This window comes from Paroedura picta, chromosome 3 (assembly GCF_049243985.1).
Source record: "Paroedura picta isolate Pp20150507F chromosome 3, Ppicta_v3.0, whole genome shotgun sequence".
Classification (NCBI taxonomy): Eukaryota; Metazoa; Chordata; class Lepidosauria; order Squamata; family Gekkonidae; genus Paroedura; species Paroedura picta.
In genome coordinates this window covers 2,476,191-2,500,842 of record NC_135371.1, presented here as the reverse complement: position 1 = coordinate 2,500,842, position 24,652 = coordinate 2,476,191, and the positions used below count along the sequence as shown (strand labels likewise).

The 24,652-nt window shown below is 49.6% G+C and overlaps 1 protein-coding gene across 9 annotated transcripts; it reads left to right on the top strand.

Annotated features, from left to right (window-relative positions):
• Nucleotides 1-998: 998 nt before the first annotated feature.
• On the top strand, nucleotides 999-23,845 carry LOC143833918 (uncharacterized). 9 transcript variants are annotated; one of them, XM_077330240.1, is made up of 9 exons: nucleotides 999-1,928; nucleotides 2,029-2,500; nucleotides 3,971-4,052; nucleotides 5,288-5,358; nucleotides 5,770-5,908; nucleotides 6,374-6,496; nucleotides 8,417-8,536; nucleotides 9,578-10,947; nucleotides 21,401-23,845. In XM_077330240.1, exons 2-9 carry the CDS (start codon nucleotides 2,087-2,089, stop codon nucleotides 22,757-22,759), a joined length of 3,678 nt encoding a protein of 1,225 aa, XP_077186355.1. In that variant the 5' UTR covers nucleotides 999-1,928; nucleotides 2,029-2,086; the 3' UTR covers nucleotides 22,760-23,845. The 9 variants fall into 9 exon arrangements, with proteins under 9 accessions (XP_077186355.1, XP_077186351.1, XP_077186350.1 ...); XM_077330236.1 differs by lacking the exons at nucleotides 999-1,928; nucleotides 2,029-2,500; nucleotides 3,971-4,052; ... (3 more) ...; nucleotides 8,417-8,536; nucleotides 9,578-10,947 and adding exons at nucleotides 14,209-14,321; nucleotides 16,335-16,836; nucleotides 17,038-17,155; ... (1 more) ...; nucleotides 18,470-18,596; nucleotides 18,972-19,076 and having other exon boundaries at nucleotides 20,853-23,845; XM_077330235.1 differs by lacking the exons at nucleotides 999-1,928; nucleotides 2,029-2,500; nucleotides 3,971-4,052; ... (3 more) ...; nucleotides 8,417-8,536; nucleotides 9,578-10,947 and adding exons at nucleotides 14,209-14,321; nucleotides 16,335-16,836; nucleotides 17,038-17,155; ... (1 more) ...; nucleotides 18,470-18,596; nucleotides 18,972-19,076 and having other exon boundaries at nucleotides 20,850-23,845.
• Nucleotides 23,846-24,652: the final 807 nt, after the last annotated feature.

Genomic DNA, 24,652 nt, shown 5'->3' with positions numbered 1-24,652 from the left:
AAGGTTGGATACACACTTTTCTTGGATGCTTTAGGATGCTTAGGGCTGATCCTGCGTTGAGCAGGGGGTTGGACTAGATGGCCTTCATGGCCCCTTCCAACTCTAGGATTCTATCATTCTATCATTCTATGACTCGCTTGGCTATGAGGAGAGGCCTCTCCCTGGGGGAGAGAAAAAGAACAACGTGTGAAAAGGAAAATGAAGCAAGGAGACACACTGCCAAGCATCACGACCCTTCACATCCCCAGGAACGCCTCCGTGTGGTGTGGTGCTTAAGAGCCGCGGCTTCTGATCTGGTTTGATTCCCCGTCCCTCCCCCACATGCAGCCTGCTGGGGGACCCTGGGCTAGTCGCGGTTGTCTTAGCGCTGTTCTCACAGTTGTTCTCACAGAGCAGGAATATCAGGGGTCTCTCAGTCCAGCCTACCTCACAGGGAGAGGAAAGAGGATTGTAAGCCGCTTTGAGCCTCTTTTGGGTAAAGAAAAGCAGCATATAACAGCCAACTTTTCTTCAGTAATATCAGGTCTCTCTCAGCCCCGCCTACCTCACAGGGTGTGTGTTGTGGGGAGAGGAAAGGGAAGAGGATTGTAAACCGCTTTGGGACTCCTTCAGGTAGAGAAAAGCAGCATATAAGAGCCAACTCGTCTTCTTCAGTAATATTAGGGCTCTCTCAGCCCCGTCTACCTCGCAGGGAGCCTGTAGTGGGGAGAGGAAGGGAACTGTGGCCAGTCACTGCTGTGGGGTGTTGCTGCGGGCAGCCGGGCTGAAGCTCCGCGTGGCGAGAGGGCAGGAAGCGTTGCCCCGCAGCACTGATAGGGTTAAGCCCACCGAGCCTTTGGCTAGAGCGGTCGAGCAAGGCGGGGTGGGGGGGCGGAGGGCTCCCGAAATGCAAAGGCGCCAGCCGGATCCCGGGGAGGCTTCCTTGCAAGTAAGCGGGAGGGGGGGGAGGGGGAGGGGGAGGGGAGCAGATCCTAAACCTTGCAGAGACGGGGGCGGGGTGAAAAGCGCGATTTTCCTAAGGGGTTTTTTTAATTGGTAGCTGCTTTGGTGGCCCGGGGGGGGGGAGGAAGAAGAGCAGCGGGATCTAAATCTTGCAATAAACGGAAACAAAGAAAGGCCACTTCTAATCATGCATGCCCCATCCGCTGCCTAACATGTAACTCCCCCACCCCCCCATCCGTCATCTTCCTTAGGATGCTTGACTTCCTTAGGATTGCTTTAGGATGCTTAGGGCTGATCCTGCGTTGAGCAGGGGGTTGGACTAGATGGCCTCTATGGCCCCTTCCAACTCTATGATTCTATGATTCCTGTACGTGGCCCGTCCATCTAGGCTGCCCCCCTGCCCTGCCCTGCTGGGACAGAGTGTGCTTTTGGGTTGCCTGCCTCCTGCAGCTTCCTCGCCCCCATCTGTGAAAGGGCACGACACCACTTTCGGGATGCCTCCAAGCCTGAGAAATATTTCTGGGTTTCCTCCCCGGTCAAAAGGTCGAAAAAGGCTGGGCTAAACTGTTGCCCTTTTTCTTAAACGGGTCCAGCTCCAACAAATAAAATATTTATTCATCTACCAGACATGCTTGTATGTTGTGCAGTCTGATAGTCAGACCCCCGATAGCTTTAATATTATGTGTGCACTCCATATATTTAATATTTTATTAGGTTTTTAAATTTTATTTGTTGTCGCTTGACCCTTCTGAGAAGATTTGGAGTTGAGTTTGCATTCCCCTTTTCTGACGTAAGCCCTTCCCAATAATCTTGTCCCAGGATCCAATGTATGTTGAGATGCAAATCCTAGGACAGACTGCTAAACCCAATCATCAGAGGCCAAAGTCATGACGCCTGCAACAAATTTTGGAAAGGCCAAACAGAGATGTGATTTCCTTTTCCTTCAGGATAGATCTGCAACAAGGACACTCCTTCTGATCCACAAGGTAATCCTTAGTTGTCTCTTGACCACAGCTAGTGATGTACCTCTGTTCTCTTCTGATGTCTTTCTGCCTTTCTGATATCTTTTCCTCTTCCTCTTCATAGCCATGTGAAAAAAGGTATCTTTCTACGATCAGATGCTACCTAAGATAAGGGAAAGGAGATGGAAGGGCAAGAATCTGGAATTGGGAACAGATCAAGCAGAAGCCCCCCTTTTACCCAAGCTGGGAGTGATGTTGAATTCTGGGAAAGTTCTGTGCCAGAGATCAGTTATCGAGTCATGGCGATCTCCGATATGCATGGCCATAATTTCCGGCACTTCCGCTACCAGGAGGCCGCTGGGCCCCGAGAGGTTTGCAGCCGGCTCCACGGACTCTGCAACCACTGGCTGGAGCCGGAGAGGCACACCAAGCAGCAGATCCTGGACCGGGTGATCCTGGAGCAGTTCCTGGCCCTCCTGCCCCAGGAGATGCAGGGCTGGGTGAGAGGATGCGGGCCGGAGAGCAGCTCCCAGGCGGTGGCCCTGGCCGAAGGCTTCCTCCTGAGCCAGGCAGAGGAGAAGAGGCAGGTGGACCAGGTGAGGGGGTTTCCTTCACTTTTCCTGCCTGGGGGGTGTTTGTGTGTGAATCACCATTATGTTGCTTCCAGTTTACAGCCAACCCATGAATTAATGCCCTCCTGAGTCTTTTTCTGCAATTAACAGCCTTGCTGTGGCTTCCTTGATCAAGGCAACCCATTTCATGTTGGGGTTTTCCTGGTGGTGTCGTCTTTCCCAGGGATGCTTGACTTCAGGCTTGACTTGATCTAGAACCCACAGATTGGCATTTTTGGCAGGCCACAGTATCTGTAAAACTCTCCTCCAGCACCACAGTTCAAAAGAATCCCCTTGATTTTGGTCACCACTAACCGATCCTGAAACGTTAGAATCTTTTCCAGCTCCAGAGGGTTGGATCAGAACCAGTGGGTTGAAACTAATTCAAAAGAATCTTCAGCCCAACATCCAGAAGAAGTTCCTGGCGGCTGGAGCAGTTCCTCGGCTTCCTTGGTGGTTGTGGGTTCTCCTTCGGAAGCTCTTAAGCAGAGGCTAGACAGCCTCCAAACAGAAATGCTGATTCTATGAACTCAGGCAGATTGTGAGAGGTGGGCAGAAGGATTGTGTCCATGCTTGGCTATTGTAGCTCTTTCTTACATGCCCAGGGAAATGTCTAGGGCCAACTTGGGATCAGGAGGCAAATTTCCTTCAGGCTAGACTGGCCAAGGATTCTGGCTTTTTTTTTTGGGGGGGGGACAGCATGGAATTGGGGTCACTGTGGGTGGGCAGGTAGTTGTGAATGTCCTGCATTCTGCAGGTTGGACTGGATGACCCTGCAGGTCCCTGGTTTATTTTCCTGGTTGGTCAGATTCAGGTGGGTCGCCAAGTTGGTCTGAAGAACAAAATTTGAGTCCGGTGGCACCTTTAGAATCATAAAATCCTAGAGTTGGAAGGGACCTTCTGGGTCATCTAGTCCAACCCCCTGCACTATGCAGGACACTCCCAACCCTATCGCTCACTCACTGCAACCTGCCACCCCCTTGAACCTACACAGAATCAGCCTCTTTGTCAGATGGCTCTCCAGCCTCTGTTTCTTCAAAGAGGGAGAACCCACCACCTCCCGAGGAAGCCTGTTCCACTGAGAAACCGCTCTAACTGTCAGGAACTTCTTCCTGCTGTTTAGACGGAATTTCTTTTGAATTAATTTCATCCCATTGGTTCTGGTCTGTCCCTCTGGGGCAAGAGAGAACAACTCTGCTCCATCCTCTATATGGCACCCTTTTAAATACCTGAAGATGGTTCTCAGATCCCCTCTCAGTCGTCTCCTTTCCAGGCTAAATACACCAAGCTCCCCCAACCTTTCCTCCTACGTCTTGGTCCCCAAACCCCTCACCATCTTTGTTGCCCTCCTCTGGACACGCTCCAGTTTGTCTACACCCCTTAACACCAACAAATGCGGAGCATAATGAAGATGTTTAGGGCCTTGCGAGAATAACACCCTTGCTGTTATTTCAGACCTGGGAACGATCTGTGAAGATGGAAGCTGAGTTCTTTGAGGCAGAAGGAGCTCCGCCGGAGGAAAGTCAGAGGACCCAAGGTGCCTGGTCACGTGGTACGGGTGTCCCGTGCCCAGATGGGATTGGGGTACCTAGTCACGTGGTTAGTCTTCTTCAGACTACGAATGGGAAGCTGGGACAGAGTGCTGAAGGAGATGGTAGACAGATTCATGAAGGGCATTCTTATTTACATTCATTAGAATAGGCAGAGTTCACTTTCCTTTCCGTTCAGACTGGCTCAAAAATGGAACGGAAGGCAAATCTGGGTGGAGCTATCACCCGTGGGGAACCCACAGTCCCCTGACCAGGATGACCCCGGCTAGCCCGTCCCCATCAGATCCCAGAAGCTGGGCAGACTCAGCCCTGGTTAATTTTAGGATCAGGAAACTGACAGAGAAGTGGGGGGTTGCTACGCAGAGGCATGCAATGGTGGCCCATATTTTAACATCTCTTGCCTTGAATAACGGTGGGGGTCAACGTACATTGACTGAGACTTGACAGAAATTCCCTGACCTACACCCAGTATGCTGGGACAGCCTCCCTCTGAAACCCCATTGCTGAGAGCAAGGATTGGAGTTCTGGCACCCCCGATGAGGTTTGTGGGTGGCGCATTGAGAAGTCATGAGCTCCAGGCTGCACAGGGCACATTTCAAGTCCCACCGAAGTCTGAGATGTGTCGTCAGCATTTATAATCCCCTGAGGTTTGTGGGTCCCTGGTGCTCCTCTTCCCCCTCTCCCGCACTCTGCTAAAAGCCATTGCAAATTTTCTCAAATTTAAAGAAGAGAAGATTTCACAACCCCGGAAAAGAAGAAGAGTTGGTTCTTATATGCCACTTTTCTCTATCCAAAGGGGTCTTCAAGAGGCTTACAGGCGCCTTCCCTTTCCTCTCCCCACAACAGACACCCTGTGAGGGAGGGGAGGCTGAGAGAGCCCTGAGATTACTGAAGAAGAAGAAGAGTTGGTTCTTATATGCCACTTTTCTCTACCTGAAGGAGGCTCAAAGGGGCTTCCAATCGCCTTCCCTTTCCTCTCCCCACAACAGACACCCTGTGGGGTGGGTGAGGCTGAGCCCTGATATTCACGCTCAGTCAGAACAATTTTATCAGTGCCATGGTGAGCCCAAGGCCACCCAACTGGCTGCATGTGGGGGAGTGCAGAAAGTCCACACTCGTAACCACTACACCAAACTGGCTGTATGAAGCTGAATTCATAGAAGCAAAAGAAAATAGGAACTTGAGGTGAAAATTCATTCTTCCAATTTTGTCCCCTTTGCAGGCAGTGAAGAGATGTTGTCAAGGTGTGATCCCTGCAGAGGAGTGGGAACGGCTGGTCCACCTGTGGTCCAGGTAGGGGAGCTAAATGGGGGGAAGGAGAAGAAGAAGAGTTGGGTTTTTTATACTCTGCTTTTTACTACCTGACTCCAGAAGAGTCTCAAAGCAGCTTACAATCGCCTTCCCTTACTCTCCCCGCAACAGACACCCTGTGAGGGAGGTGGGGCTGAGAGAGCTCTGACAGAACCCAAGGTCACCCAGGTGGCTGCATGTGGAGGAGCGGGGAATTAGAGGCCGCCACTCTTAACTACTACAGCAAGCTGACAGTCGGGCTCCCCCTCCTTTCTCAGCGTGGCTTTCGCTCCAGGTGTCCGAGTAAGAGAAGCTCTGTATCCCACTGTCTTTACACATTCCAAGTTCCACATTCTGCACCCTCCCGGAATGCCTGGCGTGATCTCTGACAAGGGAATCTCTTTTTCCTTCCAGCCTCCCTTTTCCTTCGAGGAGGTGGCTGTCTCCTTCACCAAGGCCGAGTGGGCCCTGCTGGATCCGGGCCAGAGAGCTCTCCACAGGGAAGTCATGCTGGAGAACTACGGGAGCGTGGCCTCCCTGGGTAAGTGCAAAGGTGTGCATTGCTGCCCCTGCAATGAGGCGTGCATCAACCTATTGGACAGCAATTTGTGGTTGTGAAGTCTGCCCAGTTACTTTGGCCACCCCACCCACCTTGAGGTCGCAGTGGAAGTGACGTTCAGGGGTGAGATGAGCCCGCCTTCCGGTCCAGGGGCCATGGAGGCCAGAGTTGTGGCCAAGCCAGAAGAGGGTGTCCTGGCCTGAGTCCAAGGCAGGGCTGGGAGGCCCTCCAAGACTCTGCAAGGGGGCAGATCCCAGCATCAGTTGCCGACCTTCACAACACAGCGTGCCTCAAGATGGGATTGTGGCCATCTGCCCTGACTCTGATCTGGAACTAGTTTAGATTGACAGTCTTCACCTTGACCGTGGTTCCATCCGTCCAGAAGAAACTGTCCTCTTTGGATGTCTTTCCTTCCCCATAAAAGACATTTCTCTCTCTCTCTCTCTCACTGTGCAAAAGAAACCAGAAGTATAAGAGCGACACTGGCGGAGACAGACAATGGCCTCGCATCTGAAGAAAGGCTGGAGAGTTTCTCAGGCGGATCCCAAGAGCATGTTTCCTTCCCAGATCAGCTGGCTGAGAGTGAGTCTCCTTCCCGGTTACGTCAGGCAAGGGTTCACTTCCAGGCAGCTCTTGGTTTTGTAGAACTGGGAGGGAGACCTTTTGGGGCCTGGAGTCCAAAGTAATGGCGATTCCTTCCGGGGCTCTTGAGTGGCTGGCCTGCCCTTAAATACGGGATATTCCAGGAAAGGGGCATTACCTGAGAACAGCCCTGCTGGTCAAGGTCAAAAGGACAGCAGCCATTTTTTTCCAGAGGTCACTTGGATGCCTTCAGCCTTAATGCTAGGTGGAGATGGGTTTGAGTGCTTTCTTTGCAACTGTTCTACCTTGCAGGGGTGGCCTGCAGCAGGTAGTCCCACCAGTCAGAGGGTTTACATTCAGCCGAAAAAATAAAATTGTGGACACAGCCCCCTCCCACTCCTTTTCTGAGGCCTTCCCCGGGAAAATGGGGCCTAAGATTTCCCTGGGTTTGCCCACGGCTTCTGTGTATTGGGCTGGCCGTGGTTCTGGTGGGCTAGCAAAAGTGCCTGCTCACTCTGCACTTCTGATTGTTATGCTGGGCTTTTACTGCCCTTGCGTCTTAAGAAACACCCTTTTTCAGATATTGTGGCATGACGATGGTTCAGTCTCTTGGGTTTGCACTGCTGCCACTTTGACACAGCAGTTGTGCAGCTGGGCTCTATTGCACTGGTTTGCTTGGATTTTAATTCCGTGCTTGACATCAGTTCTGTTGAGCTGGCCTTTGCCCCAGTGGCACTGGGTTTTGCTGCTGGGCACAGGTACACTGCACTGGGCTCTGCTGCCCTTGCAGAAATGCCCCCCTCAGTTTCTACTTCAGAGAGTCTCAGATGTTAACTTAGTCCTGTTGGGGGTTTTTTGACACTGCCACAGGGACACTGGTTCTGCCGCTGGCCGTGCTGACAATAAGAGAGACAGTCTGTGCTTCTAGGAATGGCAGAAATGCCTGGATGATTCAGACATGGCTGCTTTGTAGACCAGGGGTAGTCAACCTGTGGTCCTCCAGATGTTCATGGACTGCAAATGCTGGCAGGGGCTCATGGGAATTGTAGTCCATGAACATCTGGAGGACCACAGGTTGACTACCCCTGCTGTAGACAACAGACAGGCCTGGCTAAGGCCTAGAAAGTGGCTCGGGAAAAGCAAGAGAGCATCTCAGCAGTGCAAGAAAATGTCTCTGAGCTTGAGAAAGGTGGTGCTCTATTGCAGGGCTGTTTTTCTCATCAGTCATTACCTGCCCCCCTAACAAACGCCCCCTCTTCCACACACAAAATACCTTTATTGCCATAAAGCAGGTTAGGAACAAGCTGAGCAGAGATAGTCAAAATACATCAGTCAGTTTGAATTTAAAGACCGAAGACAGAAATTCAGCCACAATAAAAGTGACATCAACATCCTTATCACTCAATAAGAATTGGCAGGCTTCTTCGGGTAGTAAAAAGTCCCCCCCTCTTCCAAAAATAGCAGAGTCCCTATTGAGATGGGGCTTGCTTTGTGAGGTCCTGGCTTCTCACTGCTCCCGAGAAAACATGTATTTTTGGAAGGCTGAAAAGCAGCTCCTTGTGGCTCTCTTGAGGACTGGAAGGAACTTCTCAGCACAGTGTCAGGATCAGATCTCTTGCTAATTTCTCACGTTTAATGGTCAAGAACAGAGGCCCAAAAGACCTACACAACAAGTCACACGGGAGCAGTGAGGGAGTGATCCCTGGCCACTTATATTAAAAGTACACACCCAGGGGGGGGATAAGCGGAACACAAAAATAGCTCTATGGGAGGGCCTGGCGAAGATACGGAGTGACCAGCAGCTCAGTTTGGGAGGAAGGAAGATCCAGTAACTGAAAGGCACACCCAGTTGAGGGCGGTGCTTGACAGGTGGCTCAGCTCCTTGCATGGGGACTGATTGAAACACTTTCTTTATTCCAGCACAAGATGCAGAGGAGGGACTTGAGGAATTCCAGGGGTTCTTTTTGAAAAAAGCCAAGAATGAAGATGCCAAAGGAAACTTGGGAGATGGACCGCAGAAGCAGGAGGGAAACCACACAGGTAAGCAGAGGGATAAGCCCATTTCCCACCAAGGGGGAGGTTTCAGTGAAATCCTTGTTCAAGCAGGAGGGTCCAGCGAAAAACGAAGGAGCAATGGCAGAATTGACTATCTAGTAAATAGAAGGACACTGGAAGAATTCAGTGACTACTGGCCCTTTTTAAAAAGAATATGTAGATGGATAAATAAAAATTGATTTTCCTTCCTTTTCTTTTTGCCTTTTATGTACCCTAATGGCTGTGTAAAACAATAATTATGTTCAAAGAAAATGCTGGGATGAGATATTTATGGATTGTGAAATTTAATGTGGAATTTATTTGCTATCTGTTTACAAGTTCTACACACTCTCCAGTTTGGTGTAGTGGTTAGGAGTGCGGACTTCTAATCTGGCATGCCAGGTTTGATTCCCCACTCCTCCCCCACATGCAGCCAGCTGGGTGACCTTGGGCTCGCCACAGCACTGATAAAGCTGTTCTGACCGGGCAGGAATATCAGGGCTCTCTCAGCCTCACCCACCCCACAGGGTGTCTGTTGTGGGGAGAGGAAAGGGAAGGCGACTCTAAGCCGCTTTGAGCCTCCTTCGGGTAGGGAAAAGCGGCATATAAGAACCAACCCTTCTTCTTCTTCTTCTTCTTTATGCTTTCATTCTGTCAATTCAAATAATAAATGCTTTAAAATGAAGGAACAAAGGCCTCAGTCTTAGTTAGAGAACCCACTGTAGGGAAAAGGAAAGTGTTGCCCTTGCAAAGACCTTTAGAGAGTGAACATTATTTTGCAGATGCCTATTCTCCCAGGAGAGAAACAGCAGAACAGCTTGGAGTGCAGAAAGAGCTTCAGTGGGAAAACAGCCCTTACATAGCTGGGAAGCCGTAGAAATGGTTAAAGTCCAAGCCAAGCACCTGTGATGCAGGAGGCTTAATGTACTTTATATTATTGTATGCTTCAGTGTGCAGCAGGAAGAAGGCACTGAAATATTTGGTATACAAACAGAACTTCAGGAGCCTCCTTGTGTGGTTCTAACACGGTTTCTGTCCTTGTTCCAGCAGGAGATGATCAGAAGAATGAGGAGGAGGAGGAACTCCATCATCTATTGCCAGGAGAGGTCAAGAATGAAGACTTGAGAAGAAAAGCCAGTGATCAAGATGGACCCAAGAGGCAGAAAGGCAGCCACATGGTCGACAAGATGGATGAACCTGTTCCTTGCCAAGAAGTAATTCGAAGGGGGGAAGAAACAAACAAGTGCTTGGAGTGTGGAATTAACTTCTCAGATCAAAACCAATATAATGTCCATTTGCAGCTCCACAGTGGAAAGAAGACCCATCAATGCCTGGAGTGTGGAAAGACCATGATATGTAGAGGAGGGCTCCTTAGACATCAGAGAGTACGTACAGGAGAGAAAACGTATAGCTGCTCAAACTTTGGCAAGAACTGTTCAGAGAAATCAGACCTTGTTCGACACCAGAGAATGCCCTCAGGAGAAAACCTCTTTATTTGCTCAGAGACTGGGATGGTGTTCTCTGATGGAGGAAAAGGGAGTATACATTATCCAAAACACACTGTAATGAAGACACAGAAATGCTTTCAGTGTGGAAAGTACTTCAGGTACAGATCACAGCTCCTTGTGCACCAAAGGATCCACAGAGGGGAGAAGCCTTTTGAGTGCTCAGAGTGCGGGATGAAATTCAGTCAGCGGGGCCATCTTCAACAGCATCAACGAAACCACAAAGGGGAGAAGCCCTTTGAATGCCCGGATTGTGGAATGAAATTCAGTAGGAATGGCCATCTTCGGCAGCATCAAAGAATCCACACAGGGGAGAAGCCTTTTGAATGTTCAGAGTGTGGAAAGAGATTCAGTCAGCGTAGCAATCTCCAGCAGCATCAAAGAAACCACAAAGGGGAGAAGCCTTTTGCCTGCTCTGAGTGTGCAAGGAGATTCAGCCGGAGTGATGCTCTTCAAAATCATCTAAGAACCCACACAGGGGAGAAGCCTTTTGAATGCTCAGAGTGTGGAAAGAGATTCAGTCAGAGTGGTGCTCTTCAACAGCACCTAAGAATCCACACAGGGGAGAAGCCTTTTGAATGTTTGGAATGTGGGAAGAGATTCAGTCACAGCGGCCATCTTCAGCAGCATCAAAGAACCCACACAGGGGAGAAACCCTTTGAATGCTCCAAGTGTGCAAAGAAATTCAGTCGGATTGATGCTCTTCAAAATCATCTGAGAAGTCACACAGGGGAGAAGCCTTTTGAATGCTTAGACTGTGGAAAGAGATTCAGTCACAGTGGTGCTCTTCAGAATCACCTAACCACCCACACAGGGGAGAAACCTTTTGAATGCTCAGAGTGTGGGAAGAGATTCAATAACAGTAGCACTCTTCAAAAACATCTAAGAACCCACACAGGGGAGAAGCCTTTAGTATGCTCAGAGTGTGGGAAGAGATTCAGTCAGCTTGGCAATCTTCAACAGCATCAAAGAACCCACACTGGAGAGAAACCCTTTGAGTGCTCAGAATGTAGAAAGAGATTCAGTCAGAGTGGAGCTCTTCAACAGCATCAGAGAATCCACACAGGAGAGAAGCCTTTTGAGTGCTCAGAGTGTGGAAAGAGATTCAGTCAGCGTGGCCATCTTAAACAGCATCAAAGAAACCACAAAGGGGAGAAGCCTTTTGAATGCTCTGAGTGTACAAAGAGATTCAGTCGGAGTGATGCCCTTCAAAGCCATTTAAGAACCCACACTGGGGAGAAGCCCTTTGAATGCTCAGAGTGTGAGAAGAGATTCAGCCAGCGAGGCCATCTTCAGCAGCATCAAAGAAACCACAAAGGGGAGAAGCCTTTTGAATGCTCTGAGTGTAGCAGGAGATTCAGTCAGCGTGTCCATCTTCAACAGCATCTAAGAACCCACTCAAAGAGAAGCCATGTAACTACCTAGCCCAGGGGTGTCAGACTCACTTGTTATGAGGGCCAGCTCTGACATAATCACCTGGAAGCTGCTTACAGGAAGTCTATAAATCCCTTAATAAATGTCAATTTGTCAAGCTGCACTATAAAATGTAATACCAGGTACCAAAGGTCAACTTTAGAAAGGACACAGGAGAACCCAGTTAATGATATAAATTATTTCTCAAAATACAGACTTGCTTAAAACATTAAACCATATTTCCTTGATAGAAGTCATTGATAACTGGCATCTCTTACTGTGAATTATTGCATCAGAATCTAAAGTCAGTGACTATGCTGTAGCAATCTTGGGAATGCTGACTAGGTGTGAATCTATAAGCAGAGAATGTACTTTTGATTTATGGACTTTTATTGCCTTTATCCTTGGTTTGCACAAGGTGACGTACTGTGTGGCATGTTGGTCTGAGGAATGCAGGTACTTTTTTTCAGAAGCTGGCAAATGATTTGAGGAGTGGCAGGTGAGAATTTGCAGTGGCTTACATGGCATCAGAGCGCCTTGCAAGGAATTGGTTTCACACTTGGAACATTTGGCGAGGGTGTTAAGGGCCATTTAAGGGACAGGCCTCAGCAGCAAGCTGGAAAAGGGTTGCTTGGAATGTCACAGGGGGTCTTCTGCAGGTGGGTAGAAGGAACATCCCACCCATGAAGGACAAGGTAAAGGCAAACTGGAGTTGGGAACCCCACGACGTCACCCACCCTGGGCCATATGGGAGGGCGGCAAAGAAATCTAAGAAAATAAATAAATAAGGGTCAATAGGCAACTTGTAGCTTTTCTGAGTTGGACAGTTGTGTGGCTACAGGTCAAATTTTGACATAGATGGGGACAATAATTTCCTCCAGGCCAGACTGGCCAGATTCTGGTTTTGGGGGGACAACATCTGGGCATGAAACTGGGGTCACTGTGGGTGGGCAGGTAGTTGTGAATTTCCTGCATGCTGCAGGGGGTTGGACTAGACCATCCTGGAGGTCCCTCCCAACTCTATGATTGTGTTATTCTAATTCACCCTCTTAACCAACTATACATCTTGGCTGTGCCTGCAAAATGAAGAAAACAAACACCGTACTTCAGAAGTGATTTTGGAGCATTCAGGAATTCAACATAGGAGACTGAGCATGTTGCTCGATGTAACTGTGGTTGCAGATTTCCTTTCCAGGAAGGTCATAGACTCTGTTAAGTGGACTCATTCCTGTTTGTGGCCCTACGATGGATGACTTGCATGTATATTCTCTCATGTGAAATACGTTACCTTGTATGTTCTTATAACTGATTTGTCTGGATTCGTTGCAGATAAACTTTCTGTAAAGGAAACTTGGGAGGGGAAGTTTTGATGAAATGCATTTGCTCTTTGGAGGTTTGAATTGAGCAAAACTTCTACTCCGAGATTTAAAGGTTTGTTTGTTTGTTTTTAATCCTTGGGGCAGAGAACAAGCAGGCTGGGAGGAGGGGGAGTCAGTTAAATTGTTTTCCAGGTATACTTCAGTCCATTTTCACTTTTGGGGGGGTCCATCAGAGGAGACAGATCTCTTAACTGAGGTCTCAGGAAGGCAGCCACTGATGGTGTGCTTGCTTTGAGAGCTGAAGGAAACATCGAGGTAACAGAAACTCTGTAGAGATCTGCAACTTCCTAAGATAAGGAGCCTGTTGTAGATTTTAATATCTGATAGGGCATGTATAGAAAGGAGGACAGAGGGATTGTGTTTCACCCATTTCTTTTGGATCCTTTGCTCAATCGGGTGCTGTGCTAAAAGCATGCTTATGAACATTTTTCTTTTAAATAAATGCTTTATCACTTTGGATGCTGGTAGTGCTTTTCTGTGCCACATATACCGGCACCATCTTGGATACCATAAATTAAATCACAGTATTGTAAAAGGAGCTCCAGAAAGAGGAAGGGTGGCAGTTGTCAGGTGGCTATTCATATTCCTCCAGGGGAACACCAGGCTGTCCCTGTTGTGATCAAGTGCAGGGCAGCAGGAGGCATACAGGCAAGGCCTCAGGTCTGGGAAGGGGAGCTGGGAGTCTTGACCTTCCCAGCAGGCAATTCCACACAGAGGTCATGTGGTAGTGGCAAGTTCCCAGAGAGAGCCCTGATATTCCTGCTCGGGCAGAACAGCTCGATCAGTGCTGTGACTAGCCCAAGGTCACCCAGCTGGCTGCATGTGGGGGAGGAGTGCGGAATCAAACCCAGCTCACCAGATTATAAGTCTGCACTCCTAACCACTACACCAAGCCGGCCCTCCTGCCAAGTCCACAGACATGGGGGGCAGTTTGATCCAGATCTCCTGCAACTAAAACTACAACCAGGGCCTTTGACTCCTCCTTTTAAGTGGGGCGGGAAGCAGGATTCATAAGATTGCCCTACTTCACCAGCCAGTTTGTTGTTATAACGGTCAAGAGCAGCATCCTCTAATCTGGAATGGTGGGCTTGAATCCTCACTCCTCCTCCCCATACAGCCAGCTGTGTGACCCTGGGCCGCTCCCAGTCCTGTTCGAGCTGTTCTTGCAGAGCTCTCTCCACCCTGGCGTACTCACAGGGTGGTGGGGAGGAGAAAGCAAGGAGGTTTGGAGGCTCCTGCAAGCAGGGAAAAGAAGCCTCGCTGAGAACTGCCTGCCAGCATCGACAAGGAGGGGGGGGAGCTGCCGGCTGCAGGCCGCTCCGTTGGGGTCTGCGTGGGACGGGCAGGGCGCTTGTGGCATTCCGCTGCAGCAGCCAAAGGGTTAAAGCCGCCGAGCTGCTTCCTAGAGAGGCCGAGCAAGGGCCGGGCACTTCAAAGGGGCCGCAGCAGGAGGAGGAAGCCTCGGGGCCGGATCCCGGGGGAGTTTACTCTCAAGTAAGCCTTTGCAGTCTCGGGAGGCAGAATTCCTGCCCGCTTGGGGTCTTTTCGCTGGAGGTTTGAAGGGGCTAAATCAGGGGTAGTCAAACTGCGGCCCTCCAGATGTCCATGGACTACAATTCCCATGAGCCCCTGCCAGCGAATGCTCCTGGGAATTGTAGTCCATGGACATCTGGAGGGCCGCAGTTTGACTACCCCTGGGCTAAATGGTTCCCCAGCGGGGCTTTCCGGGGCTTTAAGGGTTAGTCCCGACCGGTGGGACCAGCTGCCTGCCGAGGGACTTGCCAGGCGGCTCTTTCCCGGGCGGCCTTGGGGGGGGGGGGTCCCGATCCGCCGCGTGGGCCCGCCCTGCTTGGCAGGGGAGAGATTGGTCAGCGCTTTATAAATGTCAACGTTGATTTATTGCCTTTTGTGCCGCCTCGTCAGGTGTGTTTTCTGGGTTGTAAGCCGCCTCCAGCCCCATTCCAGCAGGAGGGAGTAATCTATTCATTTTGACGGAAGAAGAAGGGTTGGTTTTTTATACCCCGCTTTTCACACACACACACACCGGGGATGTCTCAAAGTGGCTTACAATTGCCTTCCCTGCCTCAGAGAGCCCTTGACAGATTGCTTTGTGAGAACAGCTCTACCAGGACTGTGACTAGCCCAAGGTCACCCAGCTGGCTGCATGCAGAGAAGCTGGGAATCAAACCTAGCTTGCCAGATTGCTCCATCGAGGGGCAGAGAGGCGGGATCTGAATTTCACAAATCAAATAAATTCTCAGCCCTGGAGGTCAGGGGGAGGCCCAGGAAAAAGACCCAAGAATTATCATATGGGAGGATTCATGCATATTAACTGGGGAGGCCCCTCCCCAATGTGCTGGTAACTGGTGAGGGGGACATTTTATTTATTTAAATTAATTCTAGAACAGAGTCCAGGGGCACCTTTAAGACCAACAAAGTTGCATTTAAGGCAAAAGTATTCATGTGCATGCACAGTTCTTCAGAATAGTCCAGGTTTTTGCATTTTGTATGGAAGGAAACATTAGACTGCACCTGTGGGAGTGTCTCCCTAAGGCTGCCAGGTATCCTTTCCAGGTAGCTTAATGTGGTGCCTCCCGTGAAGACAGATTCAGGTAGTTCGAGAACGCGAATTCTATGTCGTAGTTTACTGAATGTACCATCCCACGGACTGCACCCAGTCCCATTAAATGGCGGAAGACCCGTAATGGAGATCCAGGTGGGTCGGTCTGAAGCCATGCTGGTCTGAAGCAGCAGATCAAAGTCTGAGTCCAGGGGCACCTTTAAGACCAACAAAGATTTTTATTCAAGGCAGAAGCTTCCATGTACAAGTGTGACCTATTCAGTTTAAGCAGCAACATCAAATAAATTTCTCCTTTTTGTTAAAGAAGGGAGAGAGTTCACACCTCGTGACACCTGCATTTATGAAAATAGCTATAAACCAACTTCAGAAGACATCATATTTGGAACAAGAATTAAATGTATCCAACAACCACCAACAAGGAACATTTCAGGCCAGTTCTGTTGGGGCAGAGCAGGGCCTCAGTGCTTCTGACTTCCGTCTGGACCAGGAGTAGTCAAACTGCGGCCCTCCAGATGTCCATGGACTACAATTCCCAGAAGCCCCTGCCAGCATTGGCAGGGGCTCCTGGGAATTGTAGTCCATGGACATCTGGAGGGCCGCAGTTTGACTACCCCTGGTCTGGACAGTCCCGTGGAGAGGCACCAGTTTGCAGTCCTTGCTCCATGTTGGGAGGTGTTCAGTTCTTCCCAGGTGTTTCTGGTATCCTTGGATGTTCAAGATGAAAGGCATCAGGAGGCAGCTAACCTAAAATGTTGATAGGTGGTTTTCATACCTAGGAATGCTTCCCTCCATGACGTTAATCCTGATCCACAAGCAGCAGCAGGGACGCTCCTCCTGATCCACGGGGGTAATCCTTAGGCATCTCTTCCGCAGGGTCAGTGACATAACTCAGTTCCCCTTTGTTTTCTTCCTGCCTTTTTTGATAGCCTCCCTTCCCCCTCTTCACAGGCAAGTGAAGTGCCTTTTTCGAGTCAGACGCAGCCCAAGAGAATGGGGAAGGAGATGGAAGTCAAGAAGAACCCAGAAAGACATGGAACTGGCAGAAGATCAAGGGGAGGCCCCCATCCCATCCAAGCAGGGAGTGGTGTTGAATTCCGGGAAATTCCCATGCCAGAGATCCTGTCTCAGGAGTCTAGGACTGCAGGTATACGCAGCCAATGCTTCCGGCAGTTCTGCTACTGTGAGGCTGCTGGGCCCCGAGAGGTTTGCAGCCGGCTCCACGGACTCTGCAGCCGCTGGCTGGAGCCGGAGAGGCACACCAAGAAGCAGATCCTGGACCGGGTGATCCTGGAGCAGTTCCTGGCCCTCCTGCCCCAGGAGATGCAGGGCTGGGTGAGAGGATGCGGGCCGGAGAGCAGCTCCCAGGCGGTGGCCCTGGCCGAAGGCTTCCTCCTGAGCCAGGCGGAGGAGAGGAGGCAGGTGGACCAGGTGAGGGGTTTCATTGACTCAGATCAAGCGAGAGCCTTGTCCTTAATCTTCCCTGCCACATATTCCACTGAGTGTGTCCACTGTCATCGAGTCGCTTCCAACATCTGCCAGCCCTGTGAGCATCTTATCATTAGCCGCCTTCTTCAGGACTTCCTGGATTGAGTCCATCCATCCCTTACCTGACTCTTGCTGTTGTTTCAGACGGGGGGACGGTCCGTGAAGATGGCAGCGAAGCCCTCGGAGGCAGAAGGGAAGCCCTTGCCAGAGGGAAGCCGGAGGGCGCGGTCTCTGGAGTCTGCCCGGGATGCCGTGTCAAGTGGTAAGGGGATCCTGTACCCAGATGAGGTTGGGATCCTAATCAAGTTGTTGGGCTGAAAGCTCCAGAGAGGAGAAAAGGGATATACTTTTGCAGATTACATAGAGTGGAGTTCTGGGACAGAACGCCGTAGGAGACACGATGGGCACTGAAAGGGGAGGAGACAGATTCATGAAAGGCAATTCCACGCTTGTTTACATTAAGTAAACGCTGCATTTCTCACCTTCCTTCTGTGGTTAGAGGGACTGAAGATAGCTCTAGAAAGGAAACAAAGGCAGAAGAAGAGTTGGTTTTTATACCCCACTTTTCATCGCCTGAAGGAGTCTCAAAGCGGCTTACAGTTGCCTTCCCTTCCTCTCCCCATATTGGACACCCCTGTGAGGTAGGTGGGGCTGAGAGAGCCCTGACAGGACTGGGCTGTGATAACAGCACTATCAGGGCTGTGAGTAGCTCAAGGCTCATCCTTGGATGGGAGGCTGCCAGAGAATGCCAGGCTGGAGGCTCCCGGGAAGGGAACTCACCGGGAGGGGCAGCTCTCATGCAGCAGGGATCTGCAGCCTCTGAGCCTTGGAGGGAAGTGGGAGGAGGAGGGGTGGCCAGGGGTGGGGGACGGAAGGCAATTGATTGGCTGGACACTGGACAGACAGGCCAGCCGGTTGGAGGAGAAGGCACTCAGGGGCGGGACAGCCGCCCTGAGTGGGTGTTAAGCGCTGAGTGGCACTTAAGCCATGAGTCACGTTCCTCCTCCAAGGCCCTACCAGAAATATATTATATGGAACAGATGTTTCTTCAGGCTGATCCGGCAGTGGGCAGGGGGCTGGACTAGATGGCCTGTATGGCTCCTTCCAGAGAGCTATTCTTTTCCTCCTCTCCCATGCTATAATAAAAGCCACTACAAATTTTGTTGAGTGTAAAGAAGATAAAGTTTCGCCACCCTAAGAATGGGGATGCATGAAGCAGAAATCGAAGTAGCAAACAGAATGGGAACTTGAGGGGAAATTCATCCTCCCAATTTGATCTCTCTTGCAGGTAGGGAAGAGATGCAGCTGAGCCTTTGTCTAGGAAGAGGAGAGGGACCAGCTTCCCCACCTCCAGTCCAGGTAGGAAGGGGAGGGGATGAGTGAGGGACAGTCGGGGACCCTCCTTTTTCAGGGAGGTTTCTGTGCCTGCTGTCCGCAGAAGAGAGCCTCTGAACAGCACAGCTTTTACAGGTGCCACACTTTGCATCCTGCACTCCCCTCTCCCCCAAATGCCCCCGTAGACAGTGTAGCCTCAGCCTGGTGTGATCTCTGACCAGGGAATCTGATTTTCTTCCAGCCTCCCTTTTCCTTTGAGGAGGTGGCCGTCTCTTTCTCCGAGGCCGAGTGGGCCCTGCTGGATCCGGGCCAGAGAGCTCTCTACAGGGAAGTCATGCTGGAGACCTATGGGAGCGTGCCCTCTCTGGGTAAGGGTCCTTCCTGGGGGCCAAAGGTGCCAATTGCTGCCAACAGGGAAATGCATAAATCAGAACAATGAACTCACCCCCCCAGCTTGGGGCCTCAGGAGGCGATGAGGCCAAGGCGAGGCTGAGAGGCCCTCGGGAAGACTCTGGAAGGGGCCAGATCTTAATTCTCAGTTGCCAACTTTGGCAACACACCCTTCCCCCGGGTGGGATTGCAGGCATCTGCTCTGACAGGGATCTGCCCCCCTTGTCCTGGTGCCAATTGTGGGCCCTGATCTTGACTGAGGTTCTCTCCTTCCAGAAGAATTGTTCCTCTTCCTTGGATTTCTTTCCTTCTCCATATAAGAATGATGTCTCTCTCTCTCTTTGCCAAAGAAGCCGGGAACGTAACAGAGATGATGATGGAGACAGACAAAGGCCTTGCGTCCAAAGAAAGGTTGGAGAGTTTCTCAAGAGGATACCAAGAGCATACTTCCTTCCCAGGTGAGCTGGATGAGAGTGAGTATTGTTCATTATTATGTCGAGAGAACAGGAAATAGCTACCAGGGACTTCTGATTTATACCCCGCTTTTTTCTACCAGAAAATGATCAACGTCGTTTAACCTTCAAGGCCATAAGCGGTCTGGGCCCGGCATATCTAAGGGACCACCTCTCCCAGTATGCCCCCAGAGGGACCTTAAGATTGTCCAATACCAACATATTGGTGGGCCCCAGCCCGAGGGACGTGCCTCTGGCCTCAATCAGGGGCTTTTCAGCTGTGGCCCCTGCCTGGTAGAATGAGCTGCCAGTTGAGACGTGGGTCCTGACGGAACCACCCAAGTTCCAAAGGGCTTGCAGAATGGCGCTCTTCTACCAGGCATTTGGTGGAGGCCAGAATGAAATAATTACCAACAAAATCTATGGGTCGTCCTCCACTCCTGTCCATCATTCCCACCACCGAATCTGAAGCAGAACAGCAATTCCCTTGCCGTTCACAAAACAGACCAGCAGAACCCCCAGCTGATACAACGGAGTGCTGAAATGTTTTGATTTATTTTATTTATTTTTATGTATATTATTAGACTTTTATACTGCCCATCCTGGCAAACCAGCTCTCGGTGGGGTACAACAGTAGGCAAAATACACAGCAGCTGGTCCAGAATGAGTCAGCCAGGGTTCTCACGAGAACATCCTGGAAAACACACATTCAACATGTGCTCCAACAGCTGCACTGGCTCCCAGTTGAGTTCTGGATCAAGTTTAAGGTATTGGTTCTTGCCCATAAGGCCAACTTAAACAGTTCCACAGGGCCTGCAAAAGGGAGCTCCTCCCCCAGGCATTTGGTTGAGGTCTACCTCATCCACCACTTCCCGAGGACCCTCCTCCTGAGCCCCCTCCCATGGCACCCACCATAACTCCGCCCAACCCACTGGGCTGTCAGTAGGAGTTAATTTAATGTTTCTCACATTTTTCTACTGTTCCATATAGCTTGTTGTTTCACTTCATTCATTATTGTTAATCCAAGCTATCTGTATGGTTTCTGTTCTGTTTTATGTGAACCGCCCTGAGCCTTTGAGGAGGGCTGTATATAAATATAATAAATAAAACTGTGGTCTGGACCCTATGGTTCTGAGAGAGCACTTTTCTATCTACACCAGGGGTAGGCAAACTGCAGCCCTCCAGATGTCCATGGATCTCATGGGAATTGTAGTCCATGGACATCTGGAGGGCCACAGTTTGCCTACCCCTGATCTACACCCTCCAAAAGCATTATGCTCTACAAACACCAACCAACTAGAGGTCCCTGGCCCCAAGGAGATATGTCTGGCCTCAAACAGGGCCAGGACCTTTTCTGTCCGGGCTCCTACCTGGTGGAATAAGCTCCCGGAATATATCCGGGCCCTGTCAGAGCTAGCACAGTTAATGGTATTTAACTGTGATTTTATAATGATGGATGAAGTTATGTTGTGAACCACTCCAAGCTTGTTTGCAGGGAGGGGTGATATATAAAACCAATAATTAATAAATAAATATAAATAAATAAGATATATGATTTTTCTTGACCAGTTGATGTGAGGCTATCAGGGTTAAAATGGCTGCAAGGAACTTGTCCCTGGGGTCAAGGTCACAAAACAGGACATAATGGGGGTGATCCAGAAGAACATTCAGTGTACATCAGGAAGAAGGCACTGAAATATTTAGGGCGTAGATGTAAATTCAGTGGCAGATCAGACCTCTTGGTGTGGGTCCTAACAGCATCAACTCTGTTTATGCCAGCAGGGGATGAGCAGAGGACTAAGGAAGATCAGGAACTGCATGGTCCCTCACCAGATGAAGTCAAGGAGGAAGACTTTGCTAAAGGAATAAGAGGAAACTTCAGAAATCAAATCAGACCCAAGAGGCTGAAAGGAAGTCATGTAGTGAAGAAGAGGGCTCGACCCATTCCTTGCCAAGGGGGGGATTTCCATGAAGAAATTCACATGATAGAGGAAACCTACAAGTGCTTGGAGTGTGGATCAAACTTCTCAGATCAAACCCAACATAATGTCCATTCAGAAATGCACACTGGAAAGAAGACCCATCCGTGCCTGGAGTGTGGAAATCCCATGATTTGCAGAGCCGAGACCCTGAGACATAGAAGAAGTCATACAGGAGAGAAAACATATAGCTGCTTGGACTGTGGCAAGAGCTTCCCAGAGAAATCAGACCTTTTTCAACACCAGAGGAATCACTCACAAAGGAAGCTGTTCATCTGCTCAGAGGCTGAAATGGCGTTTTCTGATATAAGGAAGCATCATGTACACTTCCCAAAGCACAGGAGAATGAAGGCGCATAAATGTTTTCAGTGTGGAAAATACTTCAGATACAGATCGCAGCTCTTTATGCATCAAAGAATCCACACGGGGGAGAAGCCTTTTGAATGCTCAGTGTGTGGAAAGAGATTCAGTCAAAGTGGCAATCTTCAACAGCATCAGAGAACCCACACAGCAGAAAAACCCTTTGAGTGCTCACTGTGTGGAAAGAGATTCAGTCAGAGTAGTGCTCTTCAACTGCACCAAAGAAGCCACACAGGGGAGAAACCTTTTGAATGCTCAGAGTGTGGAATGAAATTCAGTAGGAGTGACAATCTTCACCAGCATCAAAAAACTCACACAGGGGAGAAACCTTTTGAATGCTTGGACTGCGGAAAGAGATTTAGTCTAAGTGGCTCTCTTCTAGAGCATCGAACATCCCACACAGGGGATAAACCTTTTGAATGCTCACAGTGTGGAAAGAAATTCAGTCGTAGTGGCACCCTTCAACAGCATCAACGAATCCACACAGGGGAGAAACCTTTTGAATGCTCACAGTGTGGAAAGCGATTCAGTTCAAGTAGTGATTTTCAAAAGCACCTAAGAACCCACACAGGTGAGAAGCCTTTTGAATGCTCAGAGTGTGGAAAAAGATTCAGCCAGCATGGCCATCTTCGGCAGCATCAAAGAAACCACACAGGTGAGAAGTCTTTTGAATGCTCAGAGTGCGGAAAGAGATTCAGTCGAAGTGGCAATCTTCAGCAGCACCAAAGAACCCACACAGGGGAGAAACCTTTTGGATGTTCTGAGTGTGCAAAGAGATTCTGTCGGAGAGATGCTCTTCAAAATCATTTAAGGATTCACACAGGGGAGAAGCCTTTTGAGTGCTCAGATTGTGGGAAGAGATTCAGTCAGAGTGGCACTCTTCAACAGCATCAAAGAACCCACACAGGGGAGAAGCCCTTTCAATGCTCACAGTGTGGAAAGAGATTCAGTCTGGGTGGCCATCTTCAACAGCATCAAAGAACCCATACAAAAGAGAAACCTTTTGAATGCTCAGAGTGTAGAAAGAGATTCAGTCATAGTTGTGATCTTCAAAATCATCTAAGAACCCACACAGGAGAGAAGCCTTTTGAATGCCCAGCGTGTGGGAAGAGATTTGGTCACAGTAGCACTCTTCACAAACATCTAAGAACTCACACAGGGGAGAAGCCCTTTGAATGCTCAGAATGTGGGAAAAAATTCAGTCAAAGTAACCATCTTCAGCAACATCAAGGAATCCACAAAGGGGAGAAACCTTTTGAATGCTCAGAGTGTAGAAAGAGATTTGGACAGCGCGGCCATCTTCAAAAGCATTTAAGAACCCACACAAGGAGGAGCCTCATAACTGCCTAGCCCAGAGGTCTGAGATAAATGTTGTTTTGTCAGGCTGGGCCACGTGTGCCGTAAAATAAAATGCCAGGTCCCAGAGATGTAAACTGGCAAACCCACTGAATAACATCCTTTTTTTACTCAAAATACAACCATATTTAATGAATTAACAGCATTACTGTCCTTCCTTGGATAACCATCATCATTTGCTCTGAATTATTGCATCAGAATCTGGAGTCAGTCTCTGTTCTGTAGAAATTTAAATATGTTCTTTAGGTGTTTTTTTGTAAGCTGAGAGTGTACTTTTGACTTACTGACATTTATTGCAGAAAAGAGCGAGGCCAGACATACGTTGTCCCAAACACAGGAAGAATTTTGGAAGTAAAATCCTTAAACGGGCAATTTGGAGTCCCAAACTGGTAAAATTTGCTAATGCCAACTTCAGGAAACTTATCTCTCACTCCAGAACCACACGACTCCGCACCCTCCTTGCAATCTGGGGCACCCTTTCATTGGTCATTGGGAAGCAGAGTGTATAATCTGCAGTACGACTCCCAGGTCTCTCTTTTGGTCAATTGCTGCCAGTTCAGACCCCGTCGTCATCTATTTGGCTCCAGTTTGTGTTACTTTGCACTTGCCCACGTTGAACCTCATTGCGGAGCTCCTCACAGCCCCTGGTTCTCCCCATCCTTAAACAGCTGGTGCCATCCACAAAACTGGCCACTGCTCTGCTTCTTCCCAACTCCGGATCATGAATGAAGCACAGTTCCTCAGGGCCTGCATGACGGAGCTCTTCCAACAAGGCTTTGGTTGAGGCCCATGACCCTGTGACATCTATGGGCCCCTCCCCCTGAGAAAACACCCCCAGAGAGACACCCCCCCTGGGAAAGACCTCCTGGCAGTGGCCGAATTCTGGGTGGAAAGAATCATCAGTGTGGTTAATGAGATGCTGCTAAACCATTAGTAGGGTTTTCAATCGTTGGATTTGTTGTTTTATGGTTTTAATTGCTGGTCTGGATTAATTGTGTATGTACACCGCCCTGAGCCGGTCTCAGGGGGGGCGGTCTGGAAAGTTAATGTATTAATTAATTAATAATAAAAGCACCCAACCCTGCGCTCCCCCTCTGCCTCCCACCTTCCATTGAGAGTCCCTCTCAGTTTCATCCGTTTTTAACCCTCAAGCAGACTTCCTCTTATCCCATAACTGCTGAGTCGATTTAGGAGCCTTTGAGGAGGAACTTTATCAAACGCTTTCTGGAAGTCCAGCTAAACAAGATCCACTGGGGCGCCCTTGTGCCCATGCTTGTCCGGCCCCTTGCCCCCAAACAGAGAGACGAGATGCTGCCTTCGACAATCCCTGATGACTCTTCCTCAGTAGCTTCTGTCCACCTGTTTGCCTGCTAATTCTTTGACAGGTCATCCATCCGCCTTGCAGGGCTACCTAGCCTGGGGCGGCTTTTCCTCCCTGTCCCGCTGGCCTGTCCCCATCCAGGCATCCCAATTCAGCTTCTCAAGCCACAGTCCTTCTGCTCCCCCACAAGTGTAGCCAGGTCCCGAAAGGACAAAGTGGGAAGATTTGAGGCTTTCCTCCTGTTTGGGTGTTTTCCAGCAACTGCATCGCTGTTGGCTTTTCCAGCTCTTGTGCACCCAAGGAAATAACCCTTTGAATGACACCTGAGTCCAATGGACGGTTTCTGATAAAGGGATTGTGCACAGGAATGCTCATACCTTGAATTAAACGTCCTTGTCCGTAAAGGTGCTTCTGAACTCAAATTCTGTTCTTCCACCAACACAGCTACACACCTTATTTTCCCCCTCTAGTTCCGGAGAAGAGTTGGGCTTTGCAGCCTGTTTTTCACTGCTCAAAGTGGCTTACAATCACCTTCCCTTCCTCTCCGCACAACAAGCTGAGAGAGC